This window comes from Cryptomeria japonica, chromosome 9 (genome assembly GCF_030272615.1).
Source record: "Cryptomeria japonica chromosome 9, Sugi_1.0, whole genome shotgun sequence".
Taxonomy (NCBI): Eukaryota; Viridiplantae; Streptophyta; class Pinopsida; order Cupressales; family Cupressaceae; genus Cryptomeria; species Cryptomeria japonica.
The window spans coordinates 550,712,479-550,732,363 of record NC_081413.1 but is presented as its reverse complement, the minus strand read 5'-3'; the positions used below and the strand labels follow the sequence as shown (position 1 = coordinate 550,732,363).

Below are 19,885 nucleotides of genomic sequence, written 5' to 3'. Positions count from 1 at the left end.
CTCTCTGCCCTCTCACTTGAATTTCAGGAGTCTTTTTTGTCCTGTTATTTGGAAATCGAGTATTCCTCTTTAATGCATCTCTTAGTTCCTTTTGTGCTCCAATTTCAGGAGAGTCTAGTTTCTAATCTTTTCTTGGAAGTTGGTTATTCCTCTTGGATGGATGGGATTTTTTGCTGTTTTAACACAAACATTATAAGAATAATGTTTCATATGGGAAATTGTTTAATGAATCAATGATTACCCAAAGAAAACCTATTGTAAACAAATGTGAGAAAAATGCATGTGTACTATTCTTTATAGACAGCTTAGTTTCTCAGCGTTGAAGTATTCTTTTTGCCTTTTGCATTTTAGATATGCATCGACAAGTATAGGATGGACAGTGGCAGAGCAACAAATTGACACTGAAAAGTTAGCAGCAACATTTTTGCACATGCATTTAGAATGGCAGAAATTGCTGTAGCCTGTATTTAATGAACAGCACAATTACAAAGGGACTGACTTCTAACAATATAAGGACATAATGCATATGCAAGCAAATGATAATCATACATTAATGATATCCACAATCCATAGTTTTATTGCTGATGCTGTTCTTTCTGGATTAGACTGTGTGAGAATTTTTTTAAATCAATGTTTTGGATGACGCTCTGTCATCCATCATCAGGATAGAAGAGAGCTAAGACAGTAGCCTGTCTGATTGTGAACAAGGACATCTTTTCATAAATAGAGGAATTTGATTTATGGTGTTGACTCTCTTTTTGCACATGGTTTTTCACTTGCACCCAAAAATGTTACTATTGACTTTCCAAATATTGTTTACATATTATTATGGTGAAACTCAGCATAAAATATGGTGTAATTACACATACAGCTATTTCTAATAAATATCAATCCATTTGTCTGTTTTAAAATCCAGAAGAACTTTATGGAGGAATATCTGACATTTTATTTGTGTTGTAGGTTATGGAAAAACTTGTAGACATTGTGTATTTCCTACATCAAGAAATTGAAGAACTTTATGGAGGAATATCTGACATTTTATTTGTGTTGTAGGTTATGGAGAAACTTGTAGACATTGTGTATTTCCTACATCAAGAAATTGAAGAGGCTTTTGGTGATGCTGGTATGTATATATATGCATTTAACAAAATTTTTGAACTTAAATTTAAATCAAGCAAATTAAGAAATAAGTTACAAAGAGATATGGAAATTGTAAATGACTTGTGAATTTTCAATCTTATGCACAAAAAGGAAGCATTTTGGTCTGATGTCAATTTTTTTCCTTGAAGAAGATATTTTCATCACACTCTGTTTCACTACTTGCTTTTGTTAATTGGCTGATATGTATTCTGAAAATTATGTGAATTTGATTGGCATCATCTAGAGGTGGGAGGCCATCCAAAAAAATTTCCATAACAATAAATTTCCATTTTGATTCAAGATGGGGAAAGCCTGCAGCAGTCTTGTTCTTCTCACAATCTTTATTTTGTTCCATTTCACAAGTTTCATTTGAAGCAACATTTTTTTGTAAGCGCTCTTTTAACCCCTTCCAAAAGGATCTAGCCCCTATGCTGTAGCAGGTCTCAAATAAGCCATTATAACCAGTAGGAGAAAAGGATTATTTCTGATAGGACCTTAGCCTTAAAATGAGAATTGGGTATGAAGTATATGTAATTCTCATAGAACATAAAATCCCCTAAGAGTGCATTACCTACTGCCTTTTTCCTGCTTCGTTCTCCCATCTCGTACCATCGATACACCCCTCTTCTTTGCCATATTCAGCCAATATGGAAAGTAATAGCACACACATAAGCTCCTCCTCTCTAAACTACCAGACCAGAATATATATACCAAATCAGGTGATTTTTCAAACTTAGCACATACAAAAAGAGGAAATGATATCAATCATCAAAAGCATAAGACTAATTGTTATCCTCATTTTTGAGGAATTTCGACAGAAAGAAATAGCCAAATCTTTGTGCAAGCCCATCTCCATGCAGATCAATTTACAAGGGCAGTAGTACCCAATATACAAATCATCACCATCGTTTACATAGAACAGCTAAGAGAGAGGTTTCAGGCTTCTAGTATGATCGATCTTCATATTGCAAATTATCGGAACCTTCTCATTCCTTATAGAATGACTCATATCACAATTCCCCCAAAAAGTATGTAGGACCTTTCTGACATGGATTGTACAAATTAAACATTAGTGAAGCCTTTACCTCTAATCATGTTTAAGTATGTATGGGGTATATTGTAAGAATCCACGATGGGGATCATATTCCAAGTTAGCAGAAAACCATATGACATCAAACCAATCATATAGCCAAACTTGTGATGCTTTGCCATTGTGGCCAAGAATATCACCACATCCAAGTTGATATTGAAAGAGACTCCAAAATCATCCTTTAGTGGCTGAAATAATTCATTCAAGGTTCCTAGTTTTAAATTTGCAATGGGAAACTCTAATTTCCCATGCTGCAGCAGTTTTGGATAATGTCCAAGAAACCTAGGTAAAGCATTGGATGTGGCACAGTAATCAAGTTGCAAATGATCTAGCCAAAAAAAATTCTGAAACCCAGGTAAAGCATTGGATGTTGTCATGCCCCTTCCTTGATCATTATATATAGCATAATGAAACATTTATTATTATTAATTAATATAATTTATTATTATTAATTAATATAATAATTATTAACAAATAACAAACGATTATTTGAAATTTATTTATTTATTAAATATTATTATTTAATATTTATTAATTTTCATTACTGGCAGCCTTGACCAATCCAAGTATTTAAGAGTTAGAAAGTAATATTAGAAGATTGAGGAGATCCTCTTATCCCAATAAGGTCAGACAAAATGAGAATCAATATGTATTCATCCATCAAAGAATAAAGACTTGCAAGACATCGATCAAAAGAAGATATGAAGACATAAGGGGATTGTTGAGACATGGACCAGCTAGGACTCGAACCTAGGACCTTCCATACGCTGCTGGAGTGCTCTACCACTGAGCTACTGGCCCCTCTTGGACCAGTCCATCGTCGGTTCCGGTGTGGCTTATTTCCAACACCAACACCCCCCCTTAAGCCACACCTCTCGTGTGCTTGGGGCTCCTAGCCTGGACCTGGCTCTGATACCATGTTAAGACATGGACCAGCTAGGACTTGAACCTAGGACCTTCCATACACTGCTGGAGTGCTCTACCACTGAGCTACTGGCCCGTCTTGGGCCAGTCCATCGTCGGTTCGGGTGTGGCTTATTTCCAACACCAACAGGGGTAAGGCAGAGACAAAGACATAAGGGAGTGATCTCAATCTCAATATGACTGTCGATTTCATCCATGTATGAGCAGAAATTCGTATATTAAGTGTTTTTAAGGAAACAACGATTGTAAAGAGTAGCGACCAATATATGAATTGTTGCGATCACCTTAAAATCCAATATTATCTATCATCAGCAACAGGTATTCGTGTCTTCAGCGATCAAGGGGTTGACGTCTCAAATACTATCGGAGTTTCTAAGTTAACTATCAGAACATAAGACTACGGTAATGTAAAAAAATGTTATCAAATGAAATTGCCTTAGCTGTAGAAGATGGAGACATCCTGAATAAATACAAAGCATTGAAGGCTCTCAATTATAAGTGCACCGATTAGTATCAGGATATAATTTTAGTAGTATCAATTAATCTAAAACCGAACATTATGAATCACGACAATCATATTTATTGGGAGAAGACACTCACATTAACATGGACATCAGTATCTTTAGAAAATCATTACAGTGTTGCTGAAGGAGGAATGTGATAATATTCTCATCATTCCAAATAGTTGATACAATCAGATATTTAATTCCGAGTGATTAATGTCTTTAGGCAGCGCTTAAACAGAAACTGTAGTCCATAGGGAAGGCAGCACCTAAGGAGGAAATTAATAAGTTTCAAAGCCAGCAACTCGAATAAAATAATTAATCATGAAGGACAGTAGTTAGAACAAATGGCAGTAATTGATTAATAAAGCCAATTTGTAGGGAAAGACATGTCTCTTGAAGATTCAAAGGATGCAACCATTCTTTTTGCAAGATATATATTGGGGAATTGACCTCATTCTCAGGTACCAGGAAATCGGAACATAATAGGAGGATCAACGGACAGAAAATAAAGAAGCATTAAGTACGATCTGAATAGAAGGAAGCAAATTCTTAAGTATGGAGCTATCTCATCAGCAATTCCCATTGAATCGGCCTATACCAGACAGCCATTGGACATGTTCTTGTGAGTATTAAACAAGGAAGCAGCATCATAACGCACTGCAGGTAATATCTATTTCACCGTATTAACTTCATACCAATATAATTTCTGTTTTGAAGTAATCATTCTATTTGGGACTACCACGAATCAGGTCAGATCATAACCAATATTAAGTTACAGGCAGTAACATCCTTGTTCTTGGTGGTATGCATAGGAATGTACTTAGTATGAATGCTTGATATAAGAGGCACGATAATGTTCTTATGCAGAATTCAATAATAATAATATAATTATAGAGAATAACATAATGATTATAATTACTATATCAGATTAAATTATCAATTCAATATCAGGAAGAAGATTATTTAATCACTGATTGGATTCATGTAAGATGGTTTATCTCCTAATTAATGTAGTTTAAGTCATAAGTATGTTGAGATGGATTACTTATGGTTAAAACGGTCCCAATCCTAGTAGGGGACATTACAGATGTGGCACAATAATCAAGTTGCAAATGATCTAGCCAAGAAATATAGTTTCAGAAAATTCTTAACTTGCAATAGTGATATCAACATGTAATCATCAGCAGAAATACTATGAAAAACCCCTGATGTAAACACACATTTAATAATTATAAAGTGTATATATTCTGGTACAACTCTATTGAATCATATAAACATCACCTCACAATAAAGTTGAATCACCATATGAATTGCACCCTATTTGAGTGGTATGGCATCCTTTAACCCCATAAATAGGTGCAGCCAAGTATTGATAGAGTTTCAGCTCCTCTATGATGATGAACAACAATATGAAGTAAGGCCAGCCAAGGGAATGGCCTAAAAGAATATTAAATATTTACACTTAAATCTCAAATATATATAAATACTCAAGAAACATTTTTAGCTTATATTGATATCTTCCCCCACCAAAATTTGGAAACTCCACACACAAATTCTGGAAACCATACCAAATTAAAAATATGTTTTAAAAGTCCCACAAAACCACAATAACTAATTGGAGAAATTCGGCAACTGTTCTAAACTAATTTAACTTGGATGGAATTATTCGAATGAATATGAGGTTTGTCGTCCTCGAATCCATTCTTTGCCAAAGGATTTTCGTCCTTGGGACAAAAACATGAACAGTATTTAATCTCGAGAGAAATGAATTGGGTAATATGGATTGGTAACCCTCTCTATTCCTTTACTCCTTATATAGGTTTTTGAGAAAAAATCATAGTATTTTCTTTTTCCCTCGAACTTAATTTTTTTGAAAAATGTCGAGAAAGTCTATTGAATGAATAATACTATTGGACTCCATTCCTAGTGACAGTTTTTGTCCTGCTTTTTTTCTAAGCAACCCCTGTAATAAACAAATATAAGTTGTCTTTCTATGAATAAGTCATAAAGTGACTTTTTGGACAACTCAAGTGAAATTGTTAAATTAGTTCCCTTGCACCACCCCATTAGCATATTGCAAATCAAATAAGAGGTTAATGCTCTCCTTATGACTTACGCTTGGAAAGGAGATGTGACAAGGTATGAGTCTCGTCCAACATCAAAAGAAAAAACTCAACAACAATTCATAGGTCTGAGAGGTGGTGAACTAGATGGCCCTATATGTTTTCTTTAGTTCATTTAGTAGCCTCTTGAACTTTGTGTTTTCTTTGTACAATATCCTCAAGGATCACCAAATTTTCATGAGACTTGATGGCTTGCTTTGCTTGCATCTAGGTAAGTTAGGGTTAGTGGTGTAGTTGCACTTGAAAGAAAGCTTGTTGATCCAGAATCCCATGCTTCAAGGCTTCAAAATCCAAAAGAATATTATTCTTTTCTGTAGAACACATATCTTCTACTAAGAGAGGGGGGGAGGGAGGGGTGAATCAATAGAACTATATTTCAGATCCTTATCAATTTTAAAATAATCTGATAAACTGACAAGTATATGAAACAGAATTGACAAGAGAGCAATCACACATAGAAGCCACAACACATGAAATACGTTTAAAACCCAAAATGGATGAAAAACTACGGTGAGAAATGCTGCTAGGATCTACTGTCCTAATCCAGCCTCACAAAGAAATAATGTTTACAATGCTTAAGGGCACCAACCTTAGGGAAACACCAAACTCCTTGTTTGAGAGCACCAACTCTTATAGAAGCACCAATTTCTTAATCTGAGCAACAACTCAGCATCCTAGAGGTACCAACCATAGGGATGTTACAAATTTTGTTCTACAAATTGCAACTGACTTCATTTCTTTCACATCAGAAAAACTACTCTCACAAGATCTGATGTTTTTACTTAATACTTCTGCAAGAAAATTCTATAATTTGAGCACAATCAACCTCCACATACTCTCTTCATACAAATTCATACAATCTCATCAAAATATCCTATGTTTGTACATGATATATCTTTGCTATCACATTTCTCAGCCTTCTCTTAATTGATTCCCACTCACACACAGATTTCATCGGTCCTCTATTCTTCTAAATACTGTGTTCAATCAGGTGGATGATTAGAAAGATAGGTGGATGATTAGAAAGATAGTTGCAACTACTTCCAACTATCAGAACAGTTATAACCAAAACACTCATCGATGTAGTGTCCTCTTTTAAGTTAATTAGCGATATTGGGACAATTAATTGAACTTCTCGCACTTACTCTATCTAATTCTTGCACTTAAACTGAGTAATGGAGAATATGAACAATCTGACCTTGTTATTTCTGATTCAATCAATGATATATATTCACAATTTGATATAGATTTGTATATATATCAATAGGTCTAATAGCAGTTTCTAATATATTGAAATGGAATATACTATGAAGTGTGATTTCCTTTCACTTATAATGATAGAGGTTTGCTGCTTCTGATAATTATGTACAATGATGCTATTCCTGATATAGACAATGTGTATATGCAATCAATATGGTATTGCTTGCAGTAATACAATTTGCTGTGTCTGATATAATAATATAAGTATGCAATTATGAATATATCTGTTTAAGCGATGGGTTGCTGTTTCAGATCTTTACTTGTATGCTTGCAACTAAAGATTGATGCTGTTTCTAATATACACTTTCTATACTTGCAATCACTGGTGCCGTCTCTGACCTGCAATTATATCCTTGCAACCAATTTAGTGCCAAAGGCAAAACTGCTCTCAAAGAGAAAATCCAATAATGGATGAAGAAAACAAGAATAAACTCAATTGATGCCTTTTTGGAAATGAACTGGATTGCCTATATATGATTTCATTGGGCATATGACACCGTTTATGGAATGAAAAGACATATCCCTTTGCTCGTTTCATTTCATAAACAAGGATTATTGGTTGGGTTGTTTATCCTAACCGCATCTTATTGGTTACTGCCTGATTAGTTAACTTATCTTAATACTAGGCCATCCTCAAATTGATATTGACTATTCCAATCGTATTACTTGCTGCATATGATCAAACCTCTTGTTGCATTGCTAGTCGGGATCATTTAATATTTATGGGTACATAGACTTGTGGTTATGTTATTCTACATGTCATTATTCCTCTTAAATCGATTATTAATAATCTCTTAATACTGGTTGTTATCCACGATAAGCATGAGTAATCACTTATGTAGTAGTTGGTGATTATTAATTCTGTTGAGCCATCAACCTCCACGTGATTGCCATCATCACACCATCTCTAAACTTGATCAATTATTCCTATCGATGCAGTAAGAATATGTCAGGCTTTGTTTGTATCTTGCTGACCATACGGTAGTTGTGACGTAGAAGGAAACTATTCCTGTGAAGTTCCTCAAAGAGGGATCGGCTCCTTTCTGTAATACGATACCCCTTAGTCTTAAATCAGATAACACCATAGAGAAACCATCCTCCACGATGCCTATGGACAATATGTGGTTTGATAGTGGCATCCTCAAATATTCACAGCACGTATAATGAATCTTTCAAATAGATATTAATCTTTTATATTCGACTTTATGGGACTACTGTAGCTTGTTTGATTACTACACTATTACGTGAGGGATCTGTTTGATAACAATATTAATCTTGAGCAGTTTGTATTTCTGGATTAACATCTCGTATCTCTAGTTGCCTCAGTTAATGATATTGTCACTTCCAAATCATATACAAATCTGTCTCAACTCGATATCTCTTAATTAATCATGTCCAATTAACTCTTAATGTCGATGTTCAACATCATTCAATGTTTGTCATTGCTGAGTTGATACTTGCCTTGGTTGGTCGATATGTCATAATTGTTTGTAATCTTAATGCTATTATCTTTTCATAGTCAATCTTTTTATATCATCGATAATGATGAATCCTCTGATTGTGTACTGCTATCATGATTATTGTTTTTATGGTGAACTTGCATTCTTCGTTGGATGTATGTGACTGTTCTGTTTAAGGTGTATCATTCCAATTTCGAACCTTATTTTCAAATTGGAGACTTCTCGAATTTGAATGGCTTCAAAGAGCTAGCCTTTGGGTTGGATGGGGACATTACAATTGATCAAACAAAACAATTAATCAGCAAGGTTGGTTTATAGGAAACCAATTGCTAACAAAATTAAATTCTGATAAGTGCTTTTTCAATTTTCTGTGCACATAATAAGTTGACGCTACCACCTTATATTATTCCAACCAGTAAAAATGAAACTAATTTGAAATACAGAGTCTTTTCCCGATATCGGAAGTTGATAGCATCAATTCTCAGGAGGCAAGGAATACTGTGTAATCGCTAGAGAATTAAATGCCACTGGTTAATATTTAATTCAGACCCAATAATCCAAATCTCTGTCTTTACTAATTTCTTCTGCCTGCCATGTCCTGGAGAAATGAGACGGTTGGAGAAATAACAATATCACTGATCAAATGTGATGGTTCCTGTGAAGGAAGAACAGTCTTCAAAAAGTCTGAAACAAGGAATTCAATCACTGAGAATTCAATCTGTATTAAGTCTTACTTCCGCACTCATAAAGGTAGATAATTTAAGCATTGATAGCTGAAAAAGACCATAAAAGGACCTCACACAGCCAACTGGTGTTTACAGAATAGACTATTGACTTCCAGAATGCAGAATAGACTATCGTCTTGCAGAAAGCCAGGCTTTGCCTACATACATGAGACACTCTCACACTGGAACCATTGGTATGGCCAAAATAGTTATTAATCTTTCACATTACATAATTTCTGCTAACTTCTGCATCTTATCTTCTGTATCTGAATTGGACATCAACAACAAATCTGATCAATGATAAATCAGTCTAACACTCATCTGCATCTCTGGTTCTCTTTCTACATTGCTTTTTGATATCAATGACAAATTTATCTAACATTTTCCTCCTGTGATTAACATTGCTTAGCCACAGAGGGCTGCAGTAGGAGATAGTAGTAGTGAAAAGTGTGCTCAACAATGGCTTGGAAATGATATGTCCTTTGTATTAGGGAAGTAATGGGGTGTATAGGAGGTAGCCATTGCTCATGCGTCTCTACAATATCTTGCCCTAGCCATCCTTGGCTAAAATAAGTCTTGGTGAATTACAAATGATGACCTTGCACAAATCTCTTTAGGTTTTAGGACCCATCCATAATTTGTTAGATTTTGGATGGTTTGCTCGCAACATCCAAGTGACTCACAACCTTGAAAGTGCCATCTAAGGCCTGAAGCATGGGTTCCATGATGTGTAAGAAATGAGATAAAATCCCATATAGATTAGTAGGATTAAGATGTGGATGAGTCAAGGAAATTCCATCACCAATTTGTGAACTAATGTGATATACAATATCTTGGTCCATGCTAGTGGCAATCTCCTCTATTGCCAAATGCTCCTCCATTAGTTCAAATATTTGTTATAGACTAATAGGCACCTCTAATTCCAAATGAATTGGCTCAACTAGTCTTTGATTTGTTGCTCATCATCCCTTGTAGCCAAGGGAGCCCCGACTATAGATTTAGGGTCAAGTGAAGAATAACAATTTCTACATCCATGTGCTCTCTAATTATTGAGTTTCAAAAACTCGCCGAGTTTTTGAGCTCTGCAAGTTTTTTTGAGTTTAACTCGCAGCAAAAACTCGCCGAGTTTTTGCAAAAAACTCGTTGAGTAATCACCGAGTTTTTTGAAAAACTCGGCGAGTTTCTTTTAAAAACTCGGCTAGACTAAAAAAAGAGGCCCAAACATGTGAAAAATTTTGGTCTCTCTGTCTGGATTCATATATGGAATATAAAATTTAAGTATAAGAAAGAATTCTTATACTTTAAGTTATATTCCATATATACTGTCAGGATGTTTGAGAGTGGTTTCGGACCTCCAAGAGTTATAATGCAAAATCTAGTTTTTGGAGGATTCTTCAATTTTCCAGACTTAGTCAAATTTCAGGATCCTTCGGCGATGCCCCTTGACCCCAACTTGGGGCGCTGCCCCCAAACCCCCGTCAAAAAATATAGGGGGAAACTGTGCTGATGGAAGTAGGGAAAATTTAACCTTCGAGTCTGATTAGGCTCCATATAACAACATAATTAGCATTGAAGAAATCCTGGTATTATACATTTTAGAGTTGAAAGTTTGAAACTATGAGTATGAATGATGAAATTTCAAATATGATGAAAGTTTGAAACTAGTTTTAGTTAGAGCTGGGAAGAGGAAGTTGTATTTACTTTTGGTTTTACAAAAACTATTTACTATTTTGCTTCCAGCCATCAGCATTTCTCATGAGGATGAGATTTTGTAGACACTTTGCATTTAAATATATCTAGAATCAGCTTGTTTCTTTTGTGTTATCATTTATTGACTCATTGGATGCATCTTCTCATTAAATTTTGCAAAAAAAATGCATTTTTTATTAAACTTAAGCATGTTTTTACGTTGCCGAGTTTTTCGCCGAGTTTTTCCAAGTTTTCACAGAGTTTTTATCTCGGGGGCTTGGGGAGTCGAGCCGGGTCGTGAGTAGTTCAACTATTCTCTCTATCATCCTTGTCCCTACTATCAAGTTCCTCTCCCCCTTCAGATGTTTGCTAGTTTGACCACATGCTTCCATTTTTTAAACTACTTTGTAAACCTTCTTGTTTTCGGCCAATGCAATACCAAGGTGCCTCAACCAAAACTTTGATGTGTGATGTCCCAGCCTAAATGTTGCGGAGGTGTGGATTCCCACTCGGTGTGTACCTAGGGCCGGGAACCACCCATGTCGGGCAACCATGTGTCCACGAGGGGCCTGGCTTGCGTTGGCACTCTGGTGGGACGAAAAACCCCTCTTAACGCCACTGGGCGCCATCTACCATTAGTCTAGGCTTTTGGCGTAGTGGTGGCCTTTCTTGGTATCAGAGCCCAGGTCTTGATGTCGAGCCTCGCGGAGCGTGGTGGGCTGTGATGTCCCAGCCTAAATGCAACGGAGTTGCGGATTCCCACTGGGCGTGTACCCAGGGCTGGGACCCACCCACGATCAGGCAGCCATGTGTCCACGAGGGGTCTGGCCAATGCTGGCACTCTGGTGGGACGGAAAACCCCACTCTTTAATGCCACTGGGTGCCATTCACCACCAGGCAAGGCCACCACTATGCCAAAAGCCTGGACTAGTGGTGAATGGTGCCCAGTGGCATTAAGAGTGGGGTTTTCCGTCCCACCAGAGTGCCAACGCAGGCCAGCCCCCTCATGGACATGTGGCTGCACGATCGTGGGTGGGTCCCAGCCCTGGGTACACGCCCAACGGGAATCCACACCTCTGCTGCATTTAGGCTGGGACATCACATGATAGCCAACTAGGATCATAAGTGTCATTTGGGATGCATTATCCCTCCATTGTTTATTGTGAATATATTGCAGCTAGGAAGAAACCAACTACATGTATCATATAAAAATTCTTATATGACAGATTCTTTCCATCAAAAGTTTTGCACAATTATAAATCCAGCACTTCCTTAATCCCAGCATATAGTCAATCATCCATACAAGAATGTGCAAGGCCCTAGTAGCACCTACTAGGTGTCATCTAATACATCCAAGATTCATCTTTACTCATCAGGCACTATATACTCTCTTTTGACACCCCTATGTCCTTTGGACCGCATCTAGGTTAATTCCTTGTAAGTCAAATTTGCCCAACATATTTGTTTGACTAAACAATCCTTTTGTGCCTATTTAACATGGAGGATATCATTGGGTTTGCTAATTGGCAATCCATGTGAATGTGCACCAAATAATCTTGTGAAGTCCTCTATGTAACTTTTATTTCTTTGTTGATGTATTATATGAATGAACATCTAATTTATGGATAATAGTTGGATACAATTTGTGCTAGCTAAAGTTCAAATTCTCTTGCACTAAAAAACAATATCTAGAGGATTTTGTTTACCCAACTTTTGTTAGTGGTATTTTCAGTCCATGGTCTTTAGGTTGGCAACAATCCATGTCCAATTGGTAAGACTTTCCCAATTTAAATTTGCAATTTACTAGATGCATCTCCACTCATTAGACACTTTATACTCTTTCTTTTGCCCCTATCCTTTGGTTTACATCTATGTCAATTCCTCCTAAGTCAAATTTTCCTAACATAGTTGTTTGATTGCATCATAGTTGAAAAACTCAGAATCTGCAATAACTTGCAAGCCTTTGCAAACCTATAAGAGAGCCTCCAGGAAAGTGTATAAGAAAAGAAGCACCAGCAACAATAAGCAGGATCATATCCCAGTAGAAGATGACGAAGGTGTCATCCCCACTGGTCCTACTTTAAAGGGGGGAGAGTTTATAGAAATAGATGCTCATATGTAACCCACAAGTCTATATTTTCCAGAAAGACAGGTACACTCTCAATCTCACTTTCAGCTTTCACATGTGTTCTAACTTCAAAAAATTAGTGCGAGAAGAATTTTCGCACAAGCTGACACTCCCATGGTATTTACGTCTGTACAAATGGATACTCCTACAGTATTTTCACAAAAGCTGAGACTCCCTCAGTATTGGGTGTATCTGCAACTGCATTTATGTTCTTGTATTGAATCTCAAAGTAAAAACCTAGAGTTATCTTTGAAATAGGTATATACAGTAAAATGTGTAAATATCACATATTGAATATATATGAGTATAGAATAGGATAGTTGAATAGGTGGTAGAGAGTTATCTTTTTGTTGCTGGGATTTATCCCTACAAGGTAGCTATTCATCAATATAACTGTTTGTCATTCTCATTATGGATTTGTTTTTTGGCCATTCAAGTTTTTGTGTGCTAAGAAATAAGATTTTTGACTTTTGACAATGAAGTTCTGTTATCCAAACAAGTGTTGCTTGAAATTTATTTAGAGCATGCATAAGAGCAACATTTCCTTTCCATAGCTGGATGGTTATCCTTATCAATCAGTTTCCACTTTTAAGGGCAAGTGGCCATCAATTTTGTAATGGGTAATCCCTTATGCTTACACATGATGGCATCACTCTTTTTACTTTTCTATAAAAGTCTATGGCAATACTAAGGATATTAGTAGTTGTCATCAGACTCATTACCATCTTAATTTATTGGCATGGAGCTTGTATCTGATTGGTCCATTGTAATTGATTTTTATTTGTAAGATCAGCAATGGGCATCGTAAAAGTATTAAATACCTTTTCTGACTCTTTAAGTAAATATTGTCTCCCACTAAACTCTCTCAACTAAGTTGCATTCTATGGAGAGGGCTTGGATCTTATTTATAGGTTGTCTTAAAGACTTAAACCCAATTTTCCTGATAACGTACCCTAGAAACACATGCTAGGTCTCAAAGTAATTGCTTTCAATTCTCTAGCAAATAGGGAGCCAGCTGAATGAGGTCTGTTACATCTCTTAAGGTTCAATTGCTCCACCATATTTTCTTTGAAGATGACTATCATAAAAGGAAACTGGCACAATTTTCGAAATTGTGATGTGACCAGTGGTTTGGTTATGATGGGTTCAAATGTTGCAAGAAAATTGTCACTTGATGTTATCTTCTTCTAGTGGTTTCATATAGTTGCTGTAAAGAAGATACATCTGAGAAGATTCAGTGGAGTCTATTGTGTATATGCTAAGTCCTGTATTTTATGACTAATAAAACATCTTATTTCTTATTCGTTTCTTTTGCAAATGTTTCCAAGGATTGCAGTTACAGTTTTTTTGACAGTAAATTTTTGTTCTAATTATGAATATCAACTCCATGCTGTATTCTTCTTTTAGGAGTAGACTATGTAGTTGAATCTGGCATGTATTTGGTTTCTCTAACTTATTTATTTGTATTTATGAAGAAGCTATTGGAATTGAGTACCCTGTGAGAAAAACTGGCTCGATTGTAAGTCAACAGAGGCTAGGAAAAGCTGGGCTTTCTTTACACTATGCAAATATCATCAACCAGATTGATAGAATGGTAAGTGCGAGTAATAATTTTCCTTTCAGGTCTCTTTTCCAGTAAGTGCCATTTAAGCTGCTTTTCTTGCCTTGATTTTAAGCTCTTGTTCTTTGCAATGAACCTGTATGCACTTCTTGTATACAACTTTTCATGCCTATACATTTGCATAGCACTTTGATATTTTTTGAGTGGTCTTTCAGCAAGTTAAGTTTTGTTTTGCATGATGAGAGTGCTTATTTTATGAACGTGCACAAGTTTAATGCTCCTGGACTGGTGTAGAAGTAGTTGGACACTGAAAAATTCTCCTCAGAAATTTTAAGACAATGAGAATTTGTCAAGTTCATATTCTGCTATCCATATTTTAAATTTTTGGACCTAAGTTTTTGGCTGAAGAAAGTTTCTCTCTTGCTATCTCATCTTGATGATGGATCATGGAGAGTGATCTGAAAGATTGATGAAGAAAAAAAGTTTACATGTCTAATCTAGAAAATTTCAAGCTAATATTATGGAGTGTGGAAATTTTATGTCTTTAATTTTGTTTGTCAAGTTAATTATTATTCTGTAGATTACCCAATATTGAATTTTGCATATACACACTAGATGGTATCTTACATGATCATAATCACTGCTCATGGAAAATAATCATCATGATTATTGCATAAGTATTTGAAAGAACAACTTCCACTGCATGAAAATCCAACAAAAATTAAATATTAAATAATACTACACCATGGAAGCTGCAGTTACAGCAAAAATTCTAGGTTGTAATAAATCCCACGTTGATGGTAACTTTGAAACAAGAAAGGCTTATAAGGCACACCCTCCCCTAAAATCTTTGTGAATGGGAAAAGAGGTTAGAGGGTTACAAGTCCAAAGTAGTGTTTTTTTATTGTTCCTCCTAAGAAGCACTTAGATTATTTTTTAGTTTGACTTGGTGTTGTTCAAGGCTCAAACACTTGAACACTTTTATTAGATGTCCTAATTTGAATCCCAACCACTAGGGAGTCACTTTTATTGGATATAGTATGACTCCAAATGTTGTCACATTATACATTGTCAACAATGCGATGAATGAGGGCATTTTGCAAGAGATTGTCCTAAAAACTAGAACAAAATGGGATTTATGTGCAAATAGTGTGACTTGGAGACCATAAAGACATTGGATGTCCAAAGTCAAAGACCAATATCAACATGATTGATGTAGAGAGACATAATGAAAAATTGGCAATTGCATGAGCCCAAGCAAAGAAGGCAATATACTCTAACTTGGCTATGTATAGAAAATGAAAGACTTTGTGAAGAACCAAGGTGGAGTATGCTATGGATAACAATGCTGTCACTCAAATGCAAATGCAATCACGATAACAAACTAATTGCAATTTGAAAACCTATTGGAAGGCAAGTACTTCAAACTATTGTACCAATTAAAGTACTAGATTATTACAAAGTATTCCGAAACTTTCAAATGTTGTTACTAGTATGTTGGAAATGTTGTCATTGATGTCAAAGCGTGTTTTTCTCAAGAAGGGAGGTTACTAGAAATATGGTCATTGATGTCAGAGTGAGATTGCTGGAAATATTATTTATGACAAAGATCATTGATGTCAAAGTTTGGGAGATTGTTATATTGGCTTTAATTGGAGGTCGACTCATGGAATTTTATTATTATGATTTAATTTTACAAGGCCACGCTATGTTTTATCTAATTAATTTTGGCACCCAAAGGGTTGTTAAAAAGTGAAGTGTGTTTGTAAGTATGATGCGTGTGAGAAAATGTTTTATCATTCGAATACAAAGCAGTGCAGATTTAATATAGAGCAGATTTTGTGAAGTGTGGAAGTGCAAAAAAATATGTTCATCATCTGTTGAAGAAGCAACATCCAGAAGGTGAAATTTTGTAAAACAGGTTGGTGTCTCTTAAAAGAAGAGATTGGTGTCTCTTGCTAAGTTGGTGCTCACTTGTGGGGATTAGTGTCTCCAGTAGGTTGGTGCTTGCATATTTTATAAGTGGGGCTTGCTGTCTCCAATAGGTTGGTGCCTGCAAATTCTGTAAGTGAAGGTTGGTGTCTTCATTGGGTTGGTGCTTGCAAATATTGTAAGATCATTTTATTTTTGTTGTGGCTTGGATTCAGACAGTAGGTCCAAGCAGTCTACCAGAAAGGTAAATGTAAGTAGGAATGTTGTTTTTGATGAGGGTGACTGTATTTTTAGTTCTTATCACTCAAAGCCAGGAACATAATCAGACTTTCCATGTATTTCGAGTTCTAATGACATGGCTTTGGATATTAGACAGAATTAGCAGGAGGTTCATTAATTTTTTGTCTAATATAAGGGCTGAAATATATATAGAAGAGGCTGATTTGTCTCTTAGATAAGCTGGTAATGATACTGATTTAGATATAAGTGGATCCAATTCTATCGAGGCAATTATGTCAATATGAGACCAAAGTGTTAGAATTCTGCATTAAGGGATTCAAAGCAGGATGTGTTAGACATATCAAATGTTGCTTCAAGACCAAAGAAAGAAAAAAAGAAATAGCAACGAGGTGTATAAATTTCTCACATTTAATGTTTGGTGATTATTCCTCTTACGATTCTATTAGAGTTGATTGAACTTTCATTTTAAGGAAGCATAAGGATAGTTGAAAAGGGAGGCAATAATGAAGGTTGAGTATAATGCTTTGATGTTGAGAAACATAAAGTGAGGCTTCCAGCAAAGGTTTTTTCCTTTCTCTGATCGCAGTGGATGGACTATGAGAAGACATCTGCCCTTATTGCTAAGATAGTGAATTTTGATTCTTGACTTGCACTTGCTTTCAGTTTCATTGTTAAATGGTTCAAATGGAAGTTAAAATCTCTCTTTTTGAATGGCAATTTAAATAAGGTGTACATGGCCTAACCTAAAGGTTTTGTGGTTGCTGGGAAGGAAAATATTTGCGCAATCTGTTGAAAGTGCTCCAGGAGATGAAGAAGGCACAAAGAGCATGGCACCATAGTTTTCAAGCTTAGCAAATGCTCACCTAACTTGCAAGTTGTGTTAGATGGTAAAGCACTGTTTCGCGTTTTTACGGCAGAAACGTGTTTCACGTTGTAAATGGCTGTTTCTAAGTCGTGCCTGCCATTTTAATCTGTTGCTGAAGTTTCCAGATTTTACAAAATTCTCTACATAGTTTTAGGCTTTTCCAAGTACCTATTTCAAGGAGTTAAAGTGTAGTTTTTAATGCATGCGAATAGAGATGGGAGAGTTAAGGATGAGTTTTTAACGATTAAATTGCTTTTCCATCCCATGCATGAGTTTTTAATAATAGTTTAAGCCAGGGTTTCTGCTAAATCCAAGTTTAGGAAGCAAAATGAAACAACATGCCATAAAGAAGTTTGAATATTTTTCATAAATATGAGAGATTGTGAATATTGTCTTCTCACACTAATTTATTTATACTCAAGATTTGTATAAAAGATTATAGCGGTTAGGCAGTCAAAATGTATAAATTTAATTTTAAAATAAAAAAAAAGAATAAAAGAATTATTAATGTATTCAACTTTAGACTTGAGCATCCTATTTATTTAGTGTGAAGAAATGGCATGCATTAACAAGTGTATTAACTTATACTAATTTCAATTTAGAATCTTGGAAGTGGAGAGGACTACTTGTTTCTTCCACCTCAAGGCATAGTCTGCCACTTGTAATTCAGAGATAGCAAATGTGTTGGAGGAAGTTATGTTTTGAATGTATGTACTTTTACTTATGTATATGTATATAAAATCCATTTCTTATATGCAACCTTTAAATATCTCGTTTCTCGTCACATTGCCATTGCTGTTGCGATTTCCGTTTCTTGTTTTTGGTAACATAGCTTGCAAGTCAAAAGTGGTTGGCAAATTACTTGTTATAAATCCAGTACAAAAGTTTCTTGCAAGCACTTTCCAACTCTTGTGGAGATTTTATTAAGTACTTTCAAGTTTCACTCAGTTTCTAGTTTCTAGTGACTAATTTCTGAGTTTCACTGATTTTCTAGTGACTGCTCACCATAAACTAGCCACTTTGCAAAATTTTTTAGTTTTTTTCAAATTTTTTCCTCTAAATTCATTTCTCATGGGTTTTAATGGTATTTTGTATGTCATTGAATATTTTCTATTATTAAAGTAATATTGTAATATTGCTATAATGGTCATCTTAGTCATTTAGTTAGTATTTAGAAGCTTCCTTTTATGTCTTTTGTCTTTAGTTAGTTTTAGGAAATTTCCTTTTTGTCTTTCGTGTTTCTATTCTCAATTGTTTCCATTATGGAAAGATCCTCTTGTAATCTCTATTTAAGGAGCTTTCGTCTCCTTTTGTAATTATTGAATACCAATTATCATTTCATCTATGCTACCCCAAGTTTTCAAGATGGGTGGATGGGGACACAGGTTTCCGAGTCGGATTTTTTTTTTGCCATTTTTGGGGACGGAGGTGATGGCAGAGGGGAGAGCTATACAAAATATAGGGAAAATATAAAATATATAGGGAAATTTCAAATATATTTATATGATAACATTGATAAATCTGCTATAATGAAGGTCAGGGCCTTAAGCATTCAGTTTTCTGTCATTCTGATTTATATCAGATTATGGTATTGTTTACTTGTTCTCTGTAAATAAAGGTCTGTAATTCACTTTAGAATTGGTAATAAGCTGCAACAGCAGTTAAGTTTCAAAGTATAGTCCACTTCTGAGTAGAGGTATGATCTTTAATACATGTGTGCATGCACAATCAACTAATTGTATACAGCTGTCATTAAGAATATGGTAACGTCACTCATTTATGATTCTCTATGAATGTTAAACATTGCAAGTTTTATTTGAAATCATTGTCACTAATTGTCAATTTTGAAAGCATTGCATTATGAAGCTGTATGGAATCACTTGCAAATCTGAAAACACATAACTTGCAAACAAGTCCCCTTCATATTCAGAAGTATGCCAACTATTTGACAAATTGTTTGAGGTTAAAAGAGAAAATAAAATGTATCAAATAGGGTGGCATCTTATCAAGGCCCAAAGGAGGTGATAATCTGCTATAATGAAGGTCAGGGCCTTGAGCATTTGGTTTTCTGTCTTTCTGATTTATATCAGTTTATGGTATTGTTAGCTTCCTTGTTCTCTGTAAATAAAGAAAGGTCTGTAATACACTTTAGAATTGGGAATAAGGTGTAACAGCAGTTAAGTTTCAATGCATAGTCCATTTCGGTGACCGTTTTTTTAACATTCGGTAAGTTTTTTTTTAA

At 35.4% G+C, this 19,885-nt stretch overlaps 1 protein-coding gene across 2 annotated transcripts in view; it reads left to right on the top strand.

Annotated features, from left to right (window-relative positions):
• Positions 1-19,885, top strand: part of LOC131060971 (protein PSK SIMULATOR 1) — a 141,019-nt gene that overhangs the window by 58,593 nt on the left and 62,541 nt on the right. The window contains exons 7-8 of one of the 2 annotated variants that reach the window (XM_057994462.2): positions 1,054-1,123; positions 14,524-14,639. In XM_057994462.2, coding sequence (XP_057850445.2) covers positions 1,054-1,123; positions 14,524-14,639 — 186 coding nt within the window. Of the gene's footprint in view, positions 1-1,053; positions 1,124-14,520; positions 14,640-19,885 lie in introns of both variants that reach the window. The other variant, XM_057994461.2, reaches the window with a different exon arrangement.